Genomic DNA, 17,681 nt, shown 5'->3' with positions numbered 1-17,681 from the left:
AGGTCAAATTAAGTTCACCTGTCAAGGTAATAACGGAACATTTTAGGTTCATCCAGAAATTTCCCCTAAAAGCCCAACGGCTCGAATTTTTTGGTGTGCATTCTACACACGCGCATGCGGCGCCTCACCTTCGGCTTGGCCCGAGGTTTGAGCTGCTCCAGTTTCTTCGCGGCCGCCTCAATGGACGCCGCCGCGCCGAGCAACTCCGTCTCCGCAATCACAGTCGGGTCCTCTGGGTCCACCCACTCGGAGCCTGGATCGAGCCACGAGAATGTCCCGGTTACAACGCGCACTTGCGATAAAAGCTCAATCGCGTCTTCGGGTCATGCCTCACAACAAGAGAGCATCGGCACATTTCACACCGGGCGCCACTATCACTGCAACACACATGAAGTGATGATGCCGAAAACAAAGCAGGACGGACGGAGATGGGACTCCGTGCAGCAGCTGGACTTGGCGATGAGATGAAATTAATTTGTGTAAGCGGCCAAAAGACGACGACAACAACAACAACAAAAAAAGCCTCGAGCATTTGGTGAAAGCAGTCACGGAATGGGGAACAATGCGAACTTACCTCCATCTGTGGCGACAAAAGGAGGAAGACAGGAGGGTTAACAAAATGTCTCAGGGAATTGTTAAAATGATACACAACAACTGTTGTTAATGACAAATATCAATAGAATGGTCTGCAAAAGAGAAATGTTAATGTTTAAAAACAACTCCAAAATATCTCAAGTCCAAAGAAATACTGGGGACAGAGGAAAGCAGTCGTGCCCCAATAATTGTAACTATTGCTGATCACATTATGTCATTTGTATTTGGTGAAGCAGCTTGTGGCTCATTGCCCAATATTGTTTTGCACTCCTTGTCCAAACTATAGATAATTAGAGGCCACAACCAAAGGCTCTTCATGTTTTGTGTCATTGCGACTGGAGCCGCTGTGGTTGTCACAAAGGAGGTAATTAATTTTTCTGGTAACTTTTTAAACATTTTTTTTTCCCTTGATAAATGAAATCATTTAAAAACAGCATGTTAAAGTTCATGCCAGGACCCCAATGCACCGTTTTGCTAATATTATACAGTTTTTATGCTGAATACGAATCTTAAATCCGTTATGAAGGAAACATTTGTATTTTTTAATTATCGGCAACAAATGATCGCACATTCCTGTATCCGCCAGAAAAGGACGGAAACGTCGCGGAAAAAGCCGATCATGGGCGTGACGTAGAACGTTGTGACAACAACATGGATCCCGCAGGAACACACTGGAAGAACGCCAATGAATTTTCCGATAATTCGAGTGGTGAAAATTATTCTGACGAAGATGGTGAGGAATACGAGTTTTACGGAGGCATTAAAAGTTATCAATTTGAGCCAGTTAGACAGCACACACGTTCAAATTCAGACGAAGTAGCTGCCCACGAAGAAGCCGAGAAAGCAGTCAGACCCATCGTGTAGGATATGCCTCGTGTTGGAAATATCGACTCTTAAGCATTTGTGAAGTTCTTGTTTGATTTAGTTAGTCATAAATCGATAAATAGTAAAGGCTTCGATATCCTGAATGTATATACGAAGTTTTCTGTCTTGTTTTGAAATTATGCAAACGCCGTGTACTTAATGATTTGGTACGCGACAACTACTTTGCGTGTAAAATGCTTATTATTGCACCAAAACACACAGAAGCCGATAACGTAGTCAAAGTTGGTATATTTTCACAAATAAGGATTTTAAAGAATGTAATCCATTTAAAATGTTGCCATGCTTATTTGAGAGCTATAGCTAGTCATAATTTACTTCACCATAAATATAATTTCTCGTGGTAAACTGATGCCATAACCAGACAGTACCCAGACCCGTCCAAACCCCATGTTTGTCACAATTTTTCCAAGATGTCATGAGGAGAACCGCAAAACTTTATGCTGAAAGCCGGTATCCTGTCCTTTTGTTTGGGCACTAAATTGATTCCCATCTTATCGGCGTTCCAAAACAGCCCATCCCAGATTTTGGGATGTCAGAGTTCCGCCCACTAAATGAGTCGTTTTGCAGGTAAGTGAAACTAAGCCAAAGTTCATGGACTTTAATTCATAAACACTTATATTTTTGGTAAAAACATCAAACAGAATATGCATTTTATGGAACCGTTGAACATATATTTTCATCTAGATAAGATAATTTGTGTTAGAAATTACACATTTACACACTTTATGGTCACTTGACTCACATTTGCGTCATATTTACATTTACTTTATCTTAAAAATGAAAGTGGGGAATGTACTGTATTTATCACATCGACCTTGTAATGGGGGAATGCAGTATATGAGATTCGATTTTGCCATCATGAAAAATATCTTTATTAATAGATTCATTTGCCTTTACTGATTCTGTTTTCAACTGTAGCAAAGAAAGTAAGTCTATTTAACCAGATTAATCCCATTTCAAAAATCCTAATTAAAACTCAGATGTATTCTATTCAGATCTTTGCAAACAAATAACACTATCGTAGATTGGATTGCATTTAATAACAATAATTTGGGTTTCTACTTTGTGCAGTGTACTTCTTCCACAAATGTTTTCACAGGCTTGCTATTTTTGTATTTCCTGTATCCATCATTGCTGCTGCAACGTTGCATATTTCCACATCGTGGGACGAAAGGTTAAGGTTAAACATTATTAATATTACTGTATACTTTTGACTTCATGGGCCCCTCTGCAGTGACGTAATAATTCATTTCCACTTTCAGATGGTATACTGTATTGCTGCATATTATTTTTCTCTCAAGACATTGACTAATTTCCCTGCCATTTTTCTTTTTTATTTTTTTTAAGTTGCTTAGCCAGCCAGAACGATGTGAAAAAATAACCACTTCTCATTCTCATTACTCTTCTCATTTTTTCACCTCTTAATTACTCCTCATCATTTTGTGATAACAATACTTGATAAGTGAAATTTATTCGCTGCCATGGAGGTGATAACTATGCTGCGTTCACATTGGACACAAGGTGAATTTTCACCGAGCTAGCTGTAACTCGCTGGGAGCGGTGCAAAATAGTATGCACCAAGCATTTCGCAAGAGCAACCGAATAGTAGTAAGCCGGGAGGTTGGGCAATTTGTCAACGAGTACATGCCATTTTTTTTTTTTCCCCCAATTCATTTATTAATAGTTTACTGGCCACTCTCAAGCATGATGGTGGCCGTTCATGTTGGAATGCTGGACTTGGAAAAAAAAAAAAAAAAAGTATCAATTTGGCATTAACAAGTTAGGGTTCAGTCAATACTGTAACAAAATATGAATAATACATAATTGACAGTTCTGATGTAGTATGTGATTTTCTTTGTCAGGCCTTGAAATAGAGGGATAGCCGCAGCTACTTGGTATTTGGATGTGCATTCAATAAAATTGACTTTCTACAGGAATTGCAACCTCATTCTCACGGCGTCTTCACTTTCTCAAGGTTACAACATTGTTCTCCTAAATCTGAGCAATAAATATTGCACTATATATGTCTGTGTGGGCGAAATTACCTTTCATGGCTTCGGCAGACTGGATGAGTTCTGTGACCGCGCCGGCCACACGTTTTGAACACACCGCCAGCTGTTGTTTCTGCTCATTGGTGGGCCTCTGTAACACCTACACAGGAAAAAAGTGACCTTGACTGTAAACACACTAAGGGGGCACGCGATACAATACAAAAATGGAAACCGAAATTTAGCCTACAAAAATAATCATGCTTCAATAAACTACCATGCATACTTTTGGAATGTGGGAGGAAATCAGAGTACCCAGAGAAAACCCATGCACGGGGCCAGGGTTTGAACCCAGGTCCTCAGAACTGTGAGGCGGATGGACAAACCAGTTTCTACCATGCCACTGGCAGTAAATGTAATTTCCTGACAAATTAAGGGAAATTACAATGCTTAAACTCCACCTGAATAGGGCTACAGAAACACGAGAGGCCGAATGCGAGTCCAAACACTTGAATATATCTAAAAGAATTTACAACACAGAAACCACTCACCATGAGTACTTGTTCCAGTAGATCAATGTAACCAGTGGTGCACTCCGATCCAAATCTCAGTGCCCTGTTCTTCACCTCCTCGTGGACATCAGGATGGTAGGCCGCTTGCTGAAGTTAAAAAAAAAAAAAAAAAAAAAAAAAAAGTCACATTGATTGTAGCAACTGATCAATTCACCGTCCGTGAAGTGTTGAACTTTAAGGACCTTGCAGCTGGCGAGCATGTCGGAAATGGCTTTGCGGCTCAGGTTGGCCGTGTGGATGATATCCTCCTGTCGGGCCGAGTTGCCGGCAGCTACGGCTTTGGCCGTCGCCATGGTGATGCCCTTGGTTATGCGAATGAACTCCTCGGGCGTCGTCGTTTTGCTTGGAGGGTCCCGGGACTGGAACACCTTGGGATGATGACGCAGGAAGACAGATGTCACGCCACAGACCTAATACACCAGAATTGATATATCTTCTTTTCCTTTCGGCTTGTCCCGTTAGGGGTCGCCACAGCGTGTCATCTTTTTCCATCTAAGCCTATCTTGTGCATCTTCCTCTCTAACACCCACCGTCCTCATGTTCTCCCTCACCACATCCATCAATCTTTTCTTTCCTTTTCCAAATATTTGAAATGTGTCCATATGTGGAGTTCTCTTTTTTGTATAGCAATATTTGATTCGACAGTAAACTTCAAATGGGAGTGCTAATAAACACGTCGCTATCTGCTAAACTTTGGCTTGGTGTGAAGTGAGTTGAGTTCACTGCCACCATGGAGAATTTGTACTGCATCTAAAATTTTTCCTTGCAAATAAAAGCAAAAAAGCAAACAAACAAACAAAAAAAAACAGGCTGAACAAGGACTTGTATCTTGATTCTGAAACATTTTTAAACTGGGTCACCTGTATTTCAAGGCACCACTGCATTTTTCATTTGACTAATGATATTGTCCAAAACACAAAAAGCCCATACAGTCGGGAGTAGGGAATAAGCTATGATTCCAAACATCTGTTTAATTTAGAGGTGCATGATACAGTATATCATCTGAGCAAATCCGTCGCAATGGATGTGTGCGCAATAGTCACATTGTAGTGTCTTTTGCAAATGTTGGTGCACTGACATGCACTCAATCAACTGTAATGTTATGAAACCTGCCTAATTACCTAATATAGTTTTCATGTTGTGGATGTTAGCTTGGATTTTTTAAAGCCTCAATAGATATTTCAGCGTGAAAGAAAATATTTTTCCCCTCAATATCATGCAGCTCGAGTTTAATCCCTCCAGAGATTGATGATCCGAGCATTATTGACAGAGCCGTTCGAGGGTATGTGTCTTATCTCACCGTCATTTCCTGTTTGATGCACTCGATGGTGGCCTCAAGCGCTCTGGTGCCTCGCGTGGCTTCATCCTCCACGGCCTTCACCGTCTTCAGCAGGGATGTCACGTTGGTCACCATCACCTGAAAGCAAATTGTCAGTCATCCACAGCCCATGCACTGTGCCTGACGAAAGAACAGGTCATAAAATAATCGCTATTGATTTGAAGAGAATACATCTTATGTAAGCCATCCATCTCTTCTGCACAGTCCCGTGTTCCGTGGCCAGAATAACCACAGTGCTCCTTCTGAATCTGATATTTGACTTCTCAATGGACCCTCCCCTCCCGGACCCGTGAATAGCCCTTACCAGGGAGGCTGAGGAATTTCATCCCCCTGTAGTTGGAACACACCCTCCAGTCTTGCTTAAAATGGTGGACCACCACCTATGGCACTGTCCCTGACGTTCCCATTGATGTATTCTCCCCGCCGAGTAACAATCTCCCGAGCTGAGGTCAGGAGCGCCCCATCCCCACTATACACAGTGTTGATGGCACACTGGTTTCTCCTCTGAGATGCTGAATGGAGGAACAGAATTTCCTCTGAGAACTCTGGAAGTTCCCTTCTCTGTCACATTATGCAAAATGTTTCCCGGAATCTCAATATGTGGTACCTAATATTGTGGCAGCCAGTGAGTGTATCAAACTATGATTTCTTCCCTGCTTTACATTCAGTATGATTGGTTACTTCAACTTTTTGGTGCACAACCATGCTTGGTTTATCAGTAAGGCTTGTAGTACCTTAAATATACGACAGGGGGCGTGTGGGATTCACTTTTATGAAGACAAGATGACGTGCAGTAAAGACCGATGTGACATTAACAAATGAAGGCAAATTGAATCTTTAAAGCAGGGTGTGCATAGGGACAATCGAGCCAAATTTGGCCATTTTTCCCCCTTGCTTTCAATCAATGACAACAAAATCCTGCTTATTGGATCTAGGAGAAATATTATCTATTGTAAAGTGTGATGCGTCTTCATGTTTTATTTTTTCCTGTTCATGTGTAGAAAGTGTATAACACCTTTATGATCAACAGTTTGAACACTCATACAATAGCCTTGATATCTATCTTGAGGTCGACTCGAGTTTGCTCTTTGTCTTCGCTAGTAGAACAACTTTGGCATACTAATGGGACAGCTGCAGCTTACCAGAGAGGCAAATGGTGCACTCGTTGAGATCTGTGTACTACAAGTAGTATTAGTCAAGCACGAGATGGTAACTTTATCATATCATTATTCTACAACTCTTTGTCATAAAAAATCTAAAGGATCTGGAATAAATCCTCAAACAGCCTTCCATACTGATATTATTACGGCTACTCTGGGGTCCAGCTCCCCCGTGAGCCTAATGAGGACAAGCGCAAAAGAAGATGAATGGATGGAGCGGTGCCCGCACCTTGGCCGCGCTCTTCAGCTGGTACATGGACGGGTCATCTGCCGCTTTCCCCGCAGCACACTTGGTGGCGCTGATGAGCTCTGCCAGTGCCTTGGCGACGTCTTTGACAGCATTTATCAGAACCACCTGGAGTCAAAACAATCGTTTATGAGCCATCCTGGGGAAATTGATGCTGAAGTAATGTTTTTACGACTACCAAACTTAACAGACCTGCGTCTCTGGATCATCCGAACCGATGCTGGCAGCGCCCAGTTTGACCACATCTGTGAGCTGGGTGATGGTTTTGGCGGAGGACTGGGCCGCCTGCGCCAACTTGTCCTGGCCGGAAGCCGCGCCTGACACCAACATCTTTGTGTCCTCAACCAGAGCTTTGGCCGTCTTCAGAATGTTTTCTCTGAGAAAGACAGAGTTATGGACATCGGAAGAAGGACAACGAACAAACGTTTGAGAGAAATACAGAATGGTAACCACACCCCAACCCAAAAAACAGACCAAAAAAAAAAAAAAAAAAAAAAAAAATCACCTACCAGAACATCTTTGTATTTATTTCTGGACTGACTCATTTTTGTATTTGTTCATCAATTTATTATTTGTAAAGTTGTTTTGAATTTCTACTGTCCTTGCTATCATGCCTATATTTTCTGAGATTTTTAATAATTTGTAAGAACACTTTATTGGTATATGGAACACAATTATCTTTTCATTAATATATCAGTAGTTATATTTTTTTTACATTTTTTTCCAACTAAGACTTCACTGCATGAGGCAAAATTAAAACATTTGTTTTCTTGACAGGCTTCATTTTTATTTTGTTTTTTTTTTAACAAGTGCTTTATTTTCCAGTTTTATTGTAGATGTATATCGAAAGAAATATCTATAAATATTCATTATACCCACCTATACTTAATACTAATAAATGCTATCCTGATATATCGGTAGGAAGACTTTCCTCAGCCGAGGCAGAAATAAATAGCGAATGCACAAAAACCGCAAAGGGTTTCTGTGAATTTTCTGCTTTCATGGATCTGGATTGATGTGATGAGCAATTTCACAAAACAATTTTGTGGCTCCAATCTCGGATCATCTTTTCGGTCGCAGTGTCAAGTAATAGCAGGCTTATCTTGTCATGGTGAGAAAACCTGAGGAGACGTCTTCAGAAAAGCGAAAGATGTGACACTTCATCTTTCAAAGACTGAGGGTAATTTGTACTTTCTGACAGAACAAAACATTTGTCTCCCCTTTTGTCGCGCCGCTACCAAGGCATTTTGTCAGCTTTTGATGACAGATAACCAGACAGGCGATTTTAAACAACAGACGGGAGAAATTACTCGATGCTCTCACCTGTGGTCGGCGAAGGACTCGTTGTTCTCAGCGTTGAGCGTGCCAGCGGAGGCGAACATGATGGTGGTGTCCAGGTCAGCAATGATGCCCGACACAGCGCTGGCCGCTGTGATGCAGGCCTGCGTTCCCTTGTTGCCTGCTTGCAGGGCCGACAGCACCAAGGACACCTGTGCACGCGCGCACCATCAAACACTGTAATAAGGCGGCAGGCCTGTGCACTTGCCGGGTTTACTTAAAAGACACCAGTATGGATAAATGACAGTAAAATGGAGTTTTGGCATTTTAGTTCACACCTTAGAAAGTAATATCAGGACACTAAAGCCCCAACTATTCACTGTTCCCTATTCCCAAATTCACATATTCATGTTAATCATTCTGCAAAACCTATCGCCCAAGTATGAATGTTTTTAAATCCAGGTTGAAAATTCTTCTTTTTTCTCACGCTTTTTAGAATATATCCACTTTTTCGATCATATTACATGCACTGGTATGCGGTTTTAATTGTCTTTTTACAAATATTTGGTCATTTTTATTGTTTTTATGCCATTTTAAATGTTTTATTTCTTTTTCAAATGTCTTGAATCATGTAAAGCAAATTGAGTTAACTCGTGTATGAAATGCGCTATAAATAAATTTGCTTTGCTTTGCCTACCGAGTTAGTGAAAAACTCACCCAGTCACCTTTTTGTGTTCTTTATTGCAACGACTAATTATAGTAATAAAAATAATGACTAATGGGCTCCAACGTTTTTCGATAACTATAGTGAAATGGTAATAAATAAATGAAAAGTATTCCTGTGTGGCAAATGTTTGTGGAGGATGTTATTGTGTTTATTTGTGCAAGTTCATGCAGGAGAAACCTTTTATAATACTCTAATAACTTAAAAGTGCTCAACTTGGTTTTTTTTTCCCTTTTTGCAAAATTGTCACCTCATGTTATACAGGAAAATCTGTTGAAAAGCCAAATCTGTTCATGCTCATATAGTTCAAAGTGCTCCGGGACCTATTTAAGTCGAGTATTAAGACAACTGCAGAGTACTGTAATGCAATTTAATCCTAATAAAAGAGGACGGTACGCTGTAAAGATTTACTTTGGCTTTGATTAACGATAATACAAATGACACAGGTAACATGATGGAGGTCTATGAGGAATTAAGGGCTAGGATAAGAATAAGCAAAATTGAAAGATGACAAGTGTGCACTCTAACAAAACATATTCTTCATGCTGATGACGACGCGTACCTTCTCTGCGACGGCCCGTGCGCAGTCGATGAGCTCTCGCTTGGTGAAGCCGTCCGAAGGCGTGATCTGCAGCGCTCCGGCCTTCTGCACCAGGAAGATGCACCCGTGGCCCAGCTCCTGCACTCGGGTCTTGATCTGGAAGCCGATCTGCGGGAGACGGAACGGAAAAGTTGCTCACCGTGGCCCCCGTGTGTTGGGTTATGACGCGCGTGGGTCACCGCTGGCACCTCTTCGGGCTCGGCCGTGTGGGCGGCCATCCGTCCCTCCGCGGCCAGCTGGCTGAAGTCAACGGTCACTTGAGAGGCCAGGCCTCCGAGGTCGTCCGGACACGTCACCGATTTAGTCATCTGAGTCAGAACACGCCAAACGTCACCTTTTCATACCATTTCATTATGTACTGTACAGCACTATATTACACTGGATGTTCTAATGGGGTTTACCATTTCTTGAGCAGTAATCGCAATGGCTTTGGAGTGTTTCACCATACTGGTCTGATAATCCACAAATGAGCCTTCAGGCTCAAATGGCGTTCCCTCATCGAGCTGAAGAGACAAGAAACACTTTTCTTTATGTGTTACTGTGTGTGAGAGTCAAATTGCGGTTAAAGAGACCTTTTTTCTTTTTAAATCAGCAAGATCATCTTAACTACTGAAGATTCAACACTTTATTTAATTCACATGAGAGACTGTTTAGTTGCTTTGGTAGGCGCTGCTGTTTTTGTTTGCAGCAGAGATCAAATGAGGTCAGCAAATAACTTTGTAATATGAAGAACAGCGTCTAGAACAATTTTGAATTGAGAGAAGGAGATATCAATTTGGGTAAGGAAATTACTTGTCTCGGCGACTAATGGCGTCAACTGCGCCTGCTACAAAGATGGAGACTGATTGGGGGGGGCACTAAATACAGTAAAGCACAGTATAAATCCTACTAATAATAATATGAATAATAGTGCAAGATCAACTATAGTAATAAAGCACATCATTAAAACAGGGATGAGAATGACCAATTTGGAGGAGGTCAAGGGGGGGGTGCGTTCCCCTTTGGGCATGGAAATATTTTATAAAACACACTGTTAAATGGTGACCTCTGGTTACTTCTAACAGTGTAAATACAGAGCAATCATATTACTTTGAAAACTTAAAATATGAGTCCAAACAACCAAAATAATTTTGCCAAACCTCAGATATAAAAATGTAGGCGGTAAAATTTATATCAAATAGGCTAGTGCACTTACAAGCTATACTTCACAAATAAGTACACAAGTAATTTGTTTATATATATATATATGTATATTAGTATACATACTAATATATAATATCTCGCCCGCGTCGAGCTGTACACCCCCCCAAAAAAAAAAACCATTTCTGAAGGAATCTACATGTTTCACAACAATGACATTTTCAGCTGAAAAAAATTCTGAATTCCGCGGAAAATTCTCATCCCTGTTAAAAGAATATATAGACACATACATGTATATGCGGTTTCAAATCTTGAAATTAGCATTGCCATAAAAAAAGAAAGAACATGACTGCCTGCTTGCACTGAATGAGTTTCAGCGTTGGGTTTTAAATTAACACATCATAGAGAAGCCAGCAGAGAGATGACGCCGAGGAGAAGCCGTCTGGTGTCTGGAACCAGTCTGCAATCTTGAAAAATGATTCAAAATGAGAATCACGTTCCTAGCAATGCAGTGAGGGTGGGGGTTACATTTGTGTTTGATGTATGCGCTGATTGGCACCACACTGTAAATGACAACTGCAATTTGCAGATTGCTTTTGCGTAATCCCCCATCCTTGGGGTACTTTGACGAAAACATGACACAGACAGAGAAACCTGGGAATTGTGTGGGAGGGGGAAATGTTATTTGTCTACTTTATTAAACTGGACTTACTTTGGCCATGGCCTCCGCAATGGAATCCACCATGCCCCCCACCATGCCAACTTCGCTGGCAGCCTCGTTCAGCGTCACCATGATGTCATCCACCGCCTCCTTCATGAGCTGGGATGCCTCAGCGATGGCATCGTGCGTGTGGGACGCCTGAAGGTTGTCATGACAACAGAAAATCACAACAAAAGAATTGAAGCCAGTCTGGTCTGTGCTGCCTTTGTAATTATTTTTTTGTTCATCTAATGAGAAAAAATTATTTACAATAAGGCAAAACGAGCAACCAGAACCTCGTGTCAACAAAATTAGGAAGTTGTAAATTATAGATCTTTATAAAAAGAAATGCAAGTGAATGAAGTTGGTAATACAAGGTTGAGGTAAAATGAAAAAAAAAAAAAGAATTACATTCGAAACACAATCTCAAAACTAACAAAATCTACAGAAATAGACTACAGTGACAACCATTAGCAGAGACCAGACCTTTCGGTTTCCTCCCCCCTCCTTGGCAGCATACAGCATCTGTAGGGCGGACTCTGCCAGGGTCTTAGTCTGATCCAGGAAGGTCATCTGCTGCTGGTGGTCTTTAAGCTTGGACGCCACGCCCACCGCCGCCGTGATCAGGGGTTCAAAGTAGCCGGCCAGCTGGCTCACCTGAGGCCAAAACAAGACTCTGATTGCACGAAAATGTCTTTTTTGGGGGGTGCAGGTTATAATAGTGGATCTAAGGCAACGTTATGGACTGGAAGTAAATGTCAAGCCAAAGCCTCAAAACATGAAGCCTCCAATCAGATACTGTAGGTTCTGACTCCTCACAGCCACGAGGAGGTACACGTGCACTGTATCAATTGAGCTCCTTACTGGAATGATATGAGCACTCTCATGGGGGAGCTGTTGTGGGCCACAGCTCAAGCCCAGACACTCACACACAGACATGTTGACAACATACACTACGTACTCCTCTAGGCCATATGTACATACCTTACAATACCCAAAGTATTTTACATTTTTAGAATATATCCACTTTTTGATCATATTACTTGCACTGTATGCAGTTTTGTCTTTTTTTTTTAATATTGTGTTTGTAATTTTTATCCTGTTTTAAATGTTTTATCTCTCTGTTTTCAAACGCCTTTAATCACGTAAAGCACAATGAATTACCTCGTGTACGAAATGCGCTATACAAATGCAGTTGCTTTCCATTGTTGTCTGTTTTCAAATAGACCTCCAAAGTGTTTAAAAGTCTGTTTTAATATGAAAATAATATTTAAAAAGTGTGGGAGTGGTAAAACGTACGTAGTCCTTTTGCAGGTGGGTGTGTAACATCCCCCCCACAGGGGATTCATCATACCATCATTTTTGTCTTGCTTCACAGTTATAGCATTAAAGTAAAGTCATTAGTGTGTTGCCCTATATACGTACCTTGTGTCCTAGTTGGGAAGCTTCGCCCCTGGCAGCGGTAGAAACAGGGTCGATTAAGTGGCCAATTTCCTGCACGGAAGATGTCAGCTGCTCTTGCAGGGCCTAAAACGAAGAGGAAATGAAAGTAGATTTGTTCCTGTGTGCCATTTTATAGGAGGCGGACTTGCGCTCATTTAATGTGCTTCATTTGGAACCCGGTGCCCAGAAAAGTAAACCTCGACATGCAGAAAATGCCCATTGGCGTCAAAGTGAAATCTTTTAAGGGTGAAATAAAACGACACAAAAAAAAAGTGCAATAACCAGGCTGCAAAAATATGCACACCTGTGTACTAATGCTTAGTTGCAGGACCTTTTGCATTTATTACGCCACAGAATCTCGTTAGGTAGGAATCTATCAGTGTGGCGATATTTGCCCGATTTGAAATCTGCTAGATTGTGTGACCATCTCCTGTTGACTTCCGTCTTCAGAGCACCACATAGATGTTTGATCGGATTCAGGTCTGGCCTCTGGCAGTGCCATTTCAAAACCTTCATCTGCTTTTGGTGAGACGGTTCTTCATTGTCATGCTGACAGATGAAGTCCCTTTTCACCGTCAGTTTTCGAGCAGTAGCCTGAAGGTTTTGTTCAGTTCATTATTTCCTCCACCTTGTCTAAGGCCTCAGGTCTAGCTGACGGAAAAAAAACATGCTTGCTGTAGTGCAGTGTATTCTTTTGGTGATGAGCAGTCTCACTGAACCTCAACATTCCTAGTTTGGGAAATTTCAAGTGTGTTTCTGCAAAATGCAGCTGGGCTCAGATTCCCGATCAGAATTGTTGTCCCATGTACTAAACAGCCAGTATTTGCCAGAATTTCTTGCAGCTTCTTCAGTCTGGCGACGATGCTCTTGGCAGCCTGTCTGACCACTTTTTTCCTTTATTTGGGTTTAATCACAGCCACTTGAAATGGTGGCATGTATTGCGCTTACACCCATTTGTAGATTTTTTTTTTTTTATATCCACTCAATATCTCTTGAAATAAACATTGATCGACTGGAGTGGAAAAGCTTTTACAGGCATTTTACACAATGCTGGGTGGTCCATCAATATCACAGATAACTTATGTTGCTATTCCCTGAGATATTATGAAAAAAAGATCTTTTTGACCTAAATACAAACCAGTCAAGCATCAGAAGCTTTTTAAATGTTATGCGCGCTGAGTGGCGGGTGGAGGGGATTGGTGGTGAGGAGCAGTGGTCCTGGACCCACGCCACTCGCTTTGGGACTGGCTGGGGCTTTTCGGTTGGGCTAGGGGACCACCGTGTGTCCTGGGTTCTGGGTGGCGTCTCCCTGGGGCTGGGATGGACTCACCCTGCCCACCCTTCCTCAACATACCGGCTCAGAAACTCCGCACACCAACTGACTAACATGCACATGACGAGTTGCATAGAGATGATCGATGCTTTATTTGCTTGTGCTTGGAGCACTAATAATGACTTCTTCTTTTCCTTTCGGCTTGTCCCATTAGGGATTGCCACAGCGTGTCATCTTTTTCCATCTCAGCCTATCTTGTGCATCTTCCTCTCTAACACGCACTGTCCTCATATCCTTCCTCACAACATCCATCAACCTTTTCTTTGGTCCTCCTCTCGCTCTTCTGCCCGACATCTCCATCCTCAGCACCCTTCTACCAACATACTCCCTCTCTCGCCTCTGAACATGTCCAAACCATCGAAGTCTGCTCTCTCGAATCTTGTCTCCAAAACATCCAACTTTGGCTGTCCCTCGAATGAGCTCATGTCTAATCTTATCCAACCTGCTCACTCCGAGCGAAAACCTCAGCATCACATGGCCGGCCTCACCACTGTTTTATAAACTTTGCCCTTCATCCTAGTGGAGACTCTTCCGTCATGTAGAACACAAGACACCTTCCGCCAACTGTTCCATCCTGCTTGTTAAGAGATCAACTCGCAGGTTCTTATAGGTGTTCAGACCCTATAGAAAGCATCTACCCATCATCAGCACTGCCTTGCTCTTTTCCACATTCTGTCCTCCCCTTTTCCGTCTTCTCTTATCTTCTTCGACTAGTTAGTTGATGCATGACCTCACCTGGTGTCCCCCTACCAAATATCTCAACAGAACTATTGTTCTGCTGTGGTTTGCACCCCTATTCACTTTGTCCATTCTGTCTCTCGGTCTATACCCTAAAAACCTTTTCTGTTTGGCTGCATTTTTAATAAGCATCAGAATAATATAAAAAAAAAACCTTCAAATAACAAGAGGGAGTATTTAAAACTGCCCTGCTCCACAGCAAAACCCTTCCAACAGAAAAGGTATGCATGGCCATGAATCTGAACAGGACAGGTTGGGGTGTGGGATGAAGGTATCTTTACATGAAAATGTGACCATAGTGTTGCTTTAAAGCAGTGATTTCCACCCTTCATAGAGCCAAGGCACATATTTTACAATTGAAAAATCCCACGGCACACCAACAAAAGTAAATGTCACCAAAAATGGATAGATTAATTATTGTATGTACTTCCTGCCATCTAATAGAAGAGGATGTTTTGTTTTGTCTGTCATTGTGCCTCACTGGCATAAATAGATGAATAAAGATACATTATTTCTGAAAATAATGTTTTTTTTAGCAATCACACAAAATTGGATAACTTCCCACGGCACACCTGAAGAGCGCTCACGGCACACTGGTGTACCCCGACAAACTGTTGGGGAGTCACTGCTTTAAAGTATGTAAAAAAAATAAGGACCCACCCATATGTGCTTTATAAATCAAGATAAAAAAAAAGATTTTGAGTACATAAGTATATGCATCTTAAAAGTATAAAAGAGACAGTTCATGGGAATGACAACAATCTAATATAACAGAAGGAATTTAGGTGTAAGGCATACACAGCATTGAGTAGCTGAGATAAAGAAAATGTCAAATGAAGGCATCATTTGACAAGGAAAATTATGGAAGAGAAAGGGGAATATTTTGAGTCCTTTTTCTAACGGTTCCTTACCTCCAGAGAGATGTCGTCCCTGGAGGGTAAATTCTGGCTGACTGCAGCCAGAGAGGCCTGCTCAATGTCCCGGATACATTTGTTGATGTTATCAATGGATGAGTCGCATTCCCGCTGGCCGGGGGCCTTGTCCCTGAGAAGGAAATGGGCCGGGGAGAGAGCAATAAAATGGATGGGGTGGGGGTAGGGGGTAGGGGGAAGGGGGGGGGTGGCGAGGTCGAACGTTGATGAACAGGCGGTGAAGAGGACAGAGTGTGACAAAGAGAGATGAGAAAAATGAAAAAGGCAACAATGTGAACACAGGAAGAGAAAGAAACATTGTTCAACTTCTGGACCCTTATTGTAAGTGTCTATGGGCTTATAATAATATTTTAACCAAGGGTATTTCAAAATTAAGAAATGTCGGCTTTCTAGCGTAAGCATTTTGGTTCACTATGCGGCAAGTGCAAACTACTCCCCAGGTTTATAATTATCCATCTTGTAGAGTCCAGGAGCTGATAAATACAGTACACAGTTGAAAAATATACGGAAAAAGTGGCTTCAGTATTTGGCAAGCAGTGGGTCCCTCTCACTGTTATCCAATGAGTTTCTTATCCACCCATGCATTTTCTATTACGTTTGTCCTCATTAGCGGTCTCGGGGGAGTTGTAGCCTCGATCTGTACTAGCAGATTTTGGGCAAAGGGTGGAGTACACCCTGGGCCGGTTGCCAAACTTTCACTCCTATGGAGAATTTAGAGCCCAGATTGGAACTTTGAATCTCAGACCTGAGAGGCAGACTTGCTAACCACTGGCTCACCTATGAAAACAACCCTGTAATGCCATGGAGTTAAGGTAAATATGGGCCCAATATTTTGGGTAGAAGTCAAGCCTTAGCAAAAACTATTTAATAGCCAAGGTACGGTAAGGTATAAACCCTTAATAAGGATGCAAATTCTGAAACATTTTACTTTAAACGCTTTAATTTTTCTGGCTATAAGAACAAAGTCAAGAAAAAGTATTTGTCCACTAAATGCAAACATAAATAGCTTGAAGAGTACTGCCAAAAGTCCGCTTTTGTGTTGTCAATGTGTTTTAGAACCTAATATTATATGGTACTGAAATTAAATTGGATTTGTTCTAACATGGGTAAGGCCCCATTCCCCTCACTAACCGGATGGCTGTTATGAGACTCTTGATGGAGTCGGAGACGGTGCGGGAATGACCAGCCAGAACAGACCAGGTGGGTGGGTCTTTGGGGTTGAGGACCAATGAACGGGCACTCTTGAGCAAGTAGGTGGAGCTGTCAAGCATGGAGCGAGCCGATTGGATGATGGGCTCCTGAGCCGCCGAACCCTGCAGGCAAACAAGATGGCGGAAGACATTAAATACTGAACATATTTTGCTCAATAAAACACACGTGAAGCAGCTGTCTGCGAGTGACCTCGTGGCTGATCCGAGCCGGGACGCTGGCAAATTCTGGGTTGGATGCAAATATTGTCAGGTTTTCCACCGCTTCAATGAGGGGAGCCGTGGCCACTCGACACCTGTTCCTGTTCTCGTCCGAGAAATCTCCATCGAGAGCCTGAAGGGAGAGAAAGAGCCAGACAAGCACTGCGGTCATAAGTGACCAAAAGAATCAAACAGTTTGAAATGAAGCACTTGATGCGACAATCCAATGCACACTGGTTAAGTCTAGGCTAAAACTAGAATGCAAATGTGACCTGGCCGATTCGGCTTTGGCAGCACTCGACCCACCTTAATGGTTTTGACCAAGTTGGCGGTGGTGTTGGCCACCTCTTTAGCAGACTGGACAAAGTGCCTCTTGGCAACAGGGTTCGTGGTCTTAGACGAGGCCAGGCGACAGGCGTTGCACAGCGCCGAAGTGTGCTTTGCAACGATGGTGGCTGCTGAGAGCACCTGCAAAAAACAAGGATTCATAGTTAATTAAACTACAGCACTTTACTCAAAGTATCTGTGATTGTAATAGCTTCTATGAGCCCTCTGGGCAACAAATACAATTTTCAAGGATGTGCAGCAATTTAATACC

At 42.2% G+C, this 17,681-nt stretch overlaps 1 protein-coding gene across 2 annotated transcripts in view; it reads right to left on the bottom strand.

Annotated features, from left to right (window-relative positions):
- The window catches only part of tln2a (talin 2a), a 104,188-nt gene that overhangs the window by 6,032 nt on the left and 80,475 nt on the right, over positions 1–17,681 (bottom strand). For both annotated transcript variants that reach the window (XM_061814475.1, XM_061814476.1), the window contains exons 37-54: positions 17,390–17,551; positions 17,076–17,216; positions 16,806–16,987; positions 15,654–15,786; positions 12,654–12,755; positions 11,715–11,885; positions 11,241–11,387; positions 9,790–9,891; positions 9,577–9,696; positions 9,350–9,496; positions 8,109–8,275; positions 6,978–7,161; positions 6,768–6,893; positions 5,340–5,456; positions 4,222–4,407; positions 4,019–4,126; positions 3,525–3,630; positions 129–253 (exon numbers count right to left, since the gene is read on the bottom strand). In XM_061814475.1, coding sequence (XP_061670459.1) covers positions 129–253; positions 3,525–3,630; positions 4,019–4,126; positions 4,222–4,407; positions 5,340–5,456; positions 6,768–6,893; positions 6,978–7,161; positions 8,109–8,275; positions 9,350–9,496; positions 9,577–9,696; positions 9,790–9,891; positions 11,241–11,387; positions 11,715–11,885; positions 12,654–12,755; positions 15,654–15,786; positions 16,806–16,987; positions 17,076–17,216; positions 17,390–17,551 — 2,526 coding nt within the window. The remainder of the gene's footprint in view (positions 1–128; positions 254–3,524; positions 3,631–4,018; positions 4,127–4,221; positions 4,408–5,339; positions 5,457–6,767; positions 6,894–6,977; positions 7,162–8,108; positions 8,276–9,349; positions 9,497–9,576; positions 9,697–9,789; positions 9,892–11,240; positions 11,388–11,714; positions 11,886–12,653; positions 12,756–15,653; positions 15,787–16,805; positions 16,988–17,075; positions 17,217–17,389; positions 17,552–17,681) is intronic.

Source organism: Syngnathoides biaculeatus, chromosome 3 (genome assembly GCF_019802595.1).
Source record: "Syngnathoides biaculeatus isolate LvHL_M chromosome 3, ASM1980259v1, whole genome shotgun sequence".
In the NCBI taxonomy this organism is placed as follows: Eukaryota; Metazoa; Chordata; class Actinopteri; order Syngnathiformes; family Syngnathidae; genus Syngnathoides; species Syngnathoides biaculeatus.
Note: the sequence above shows the minus strand (reverse complement) of the source record. Positions and strands in the feature narration are given on the sequence as shown.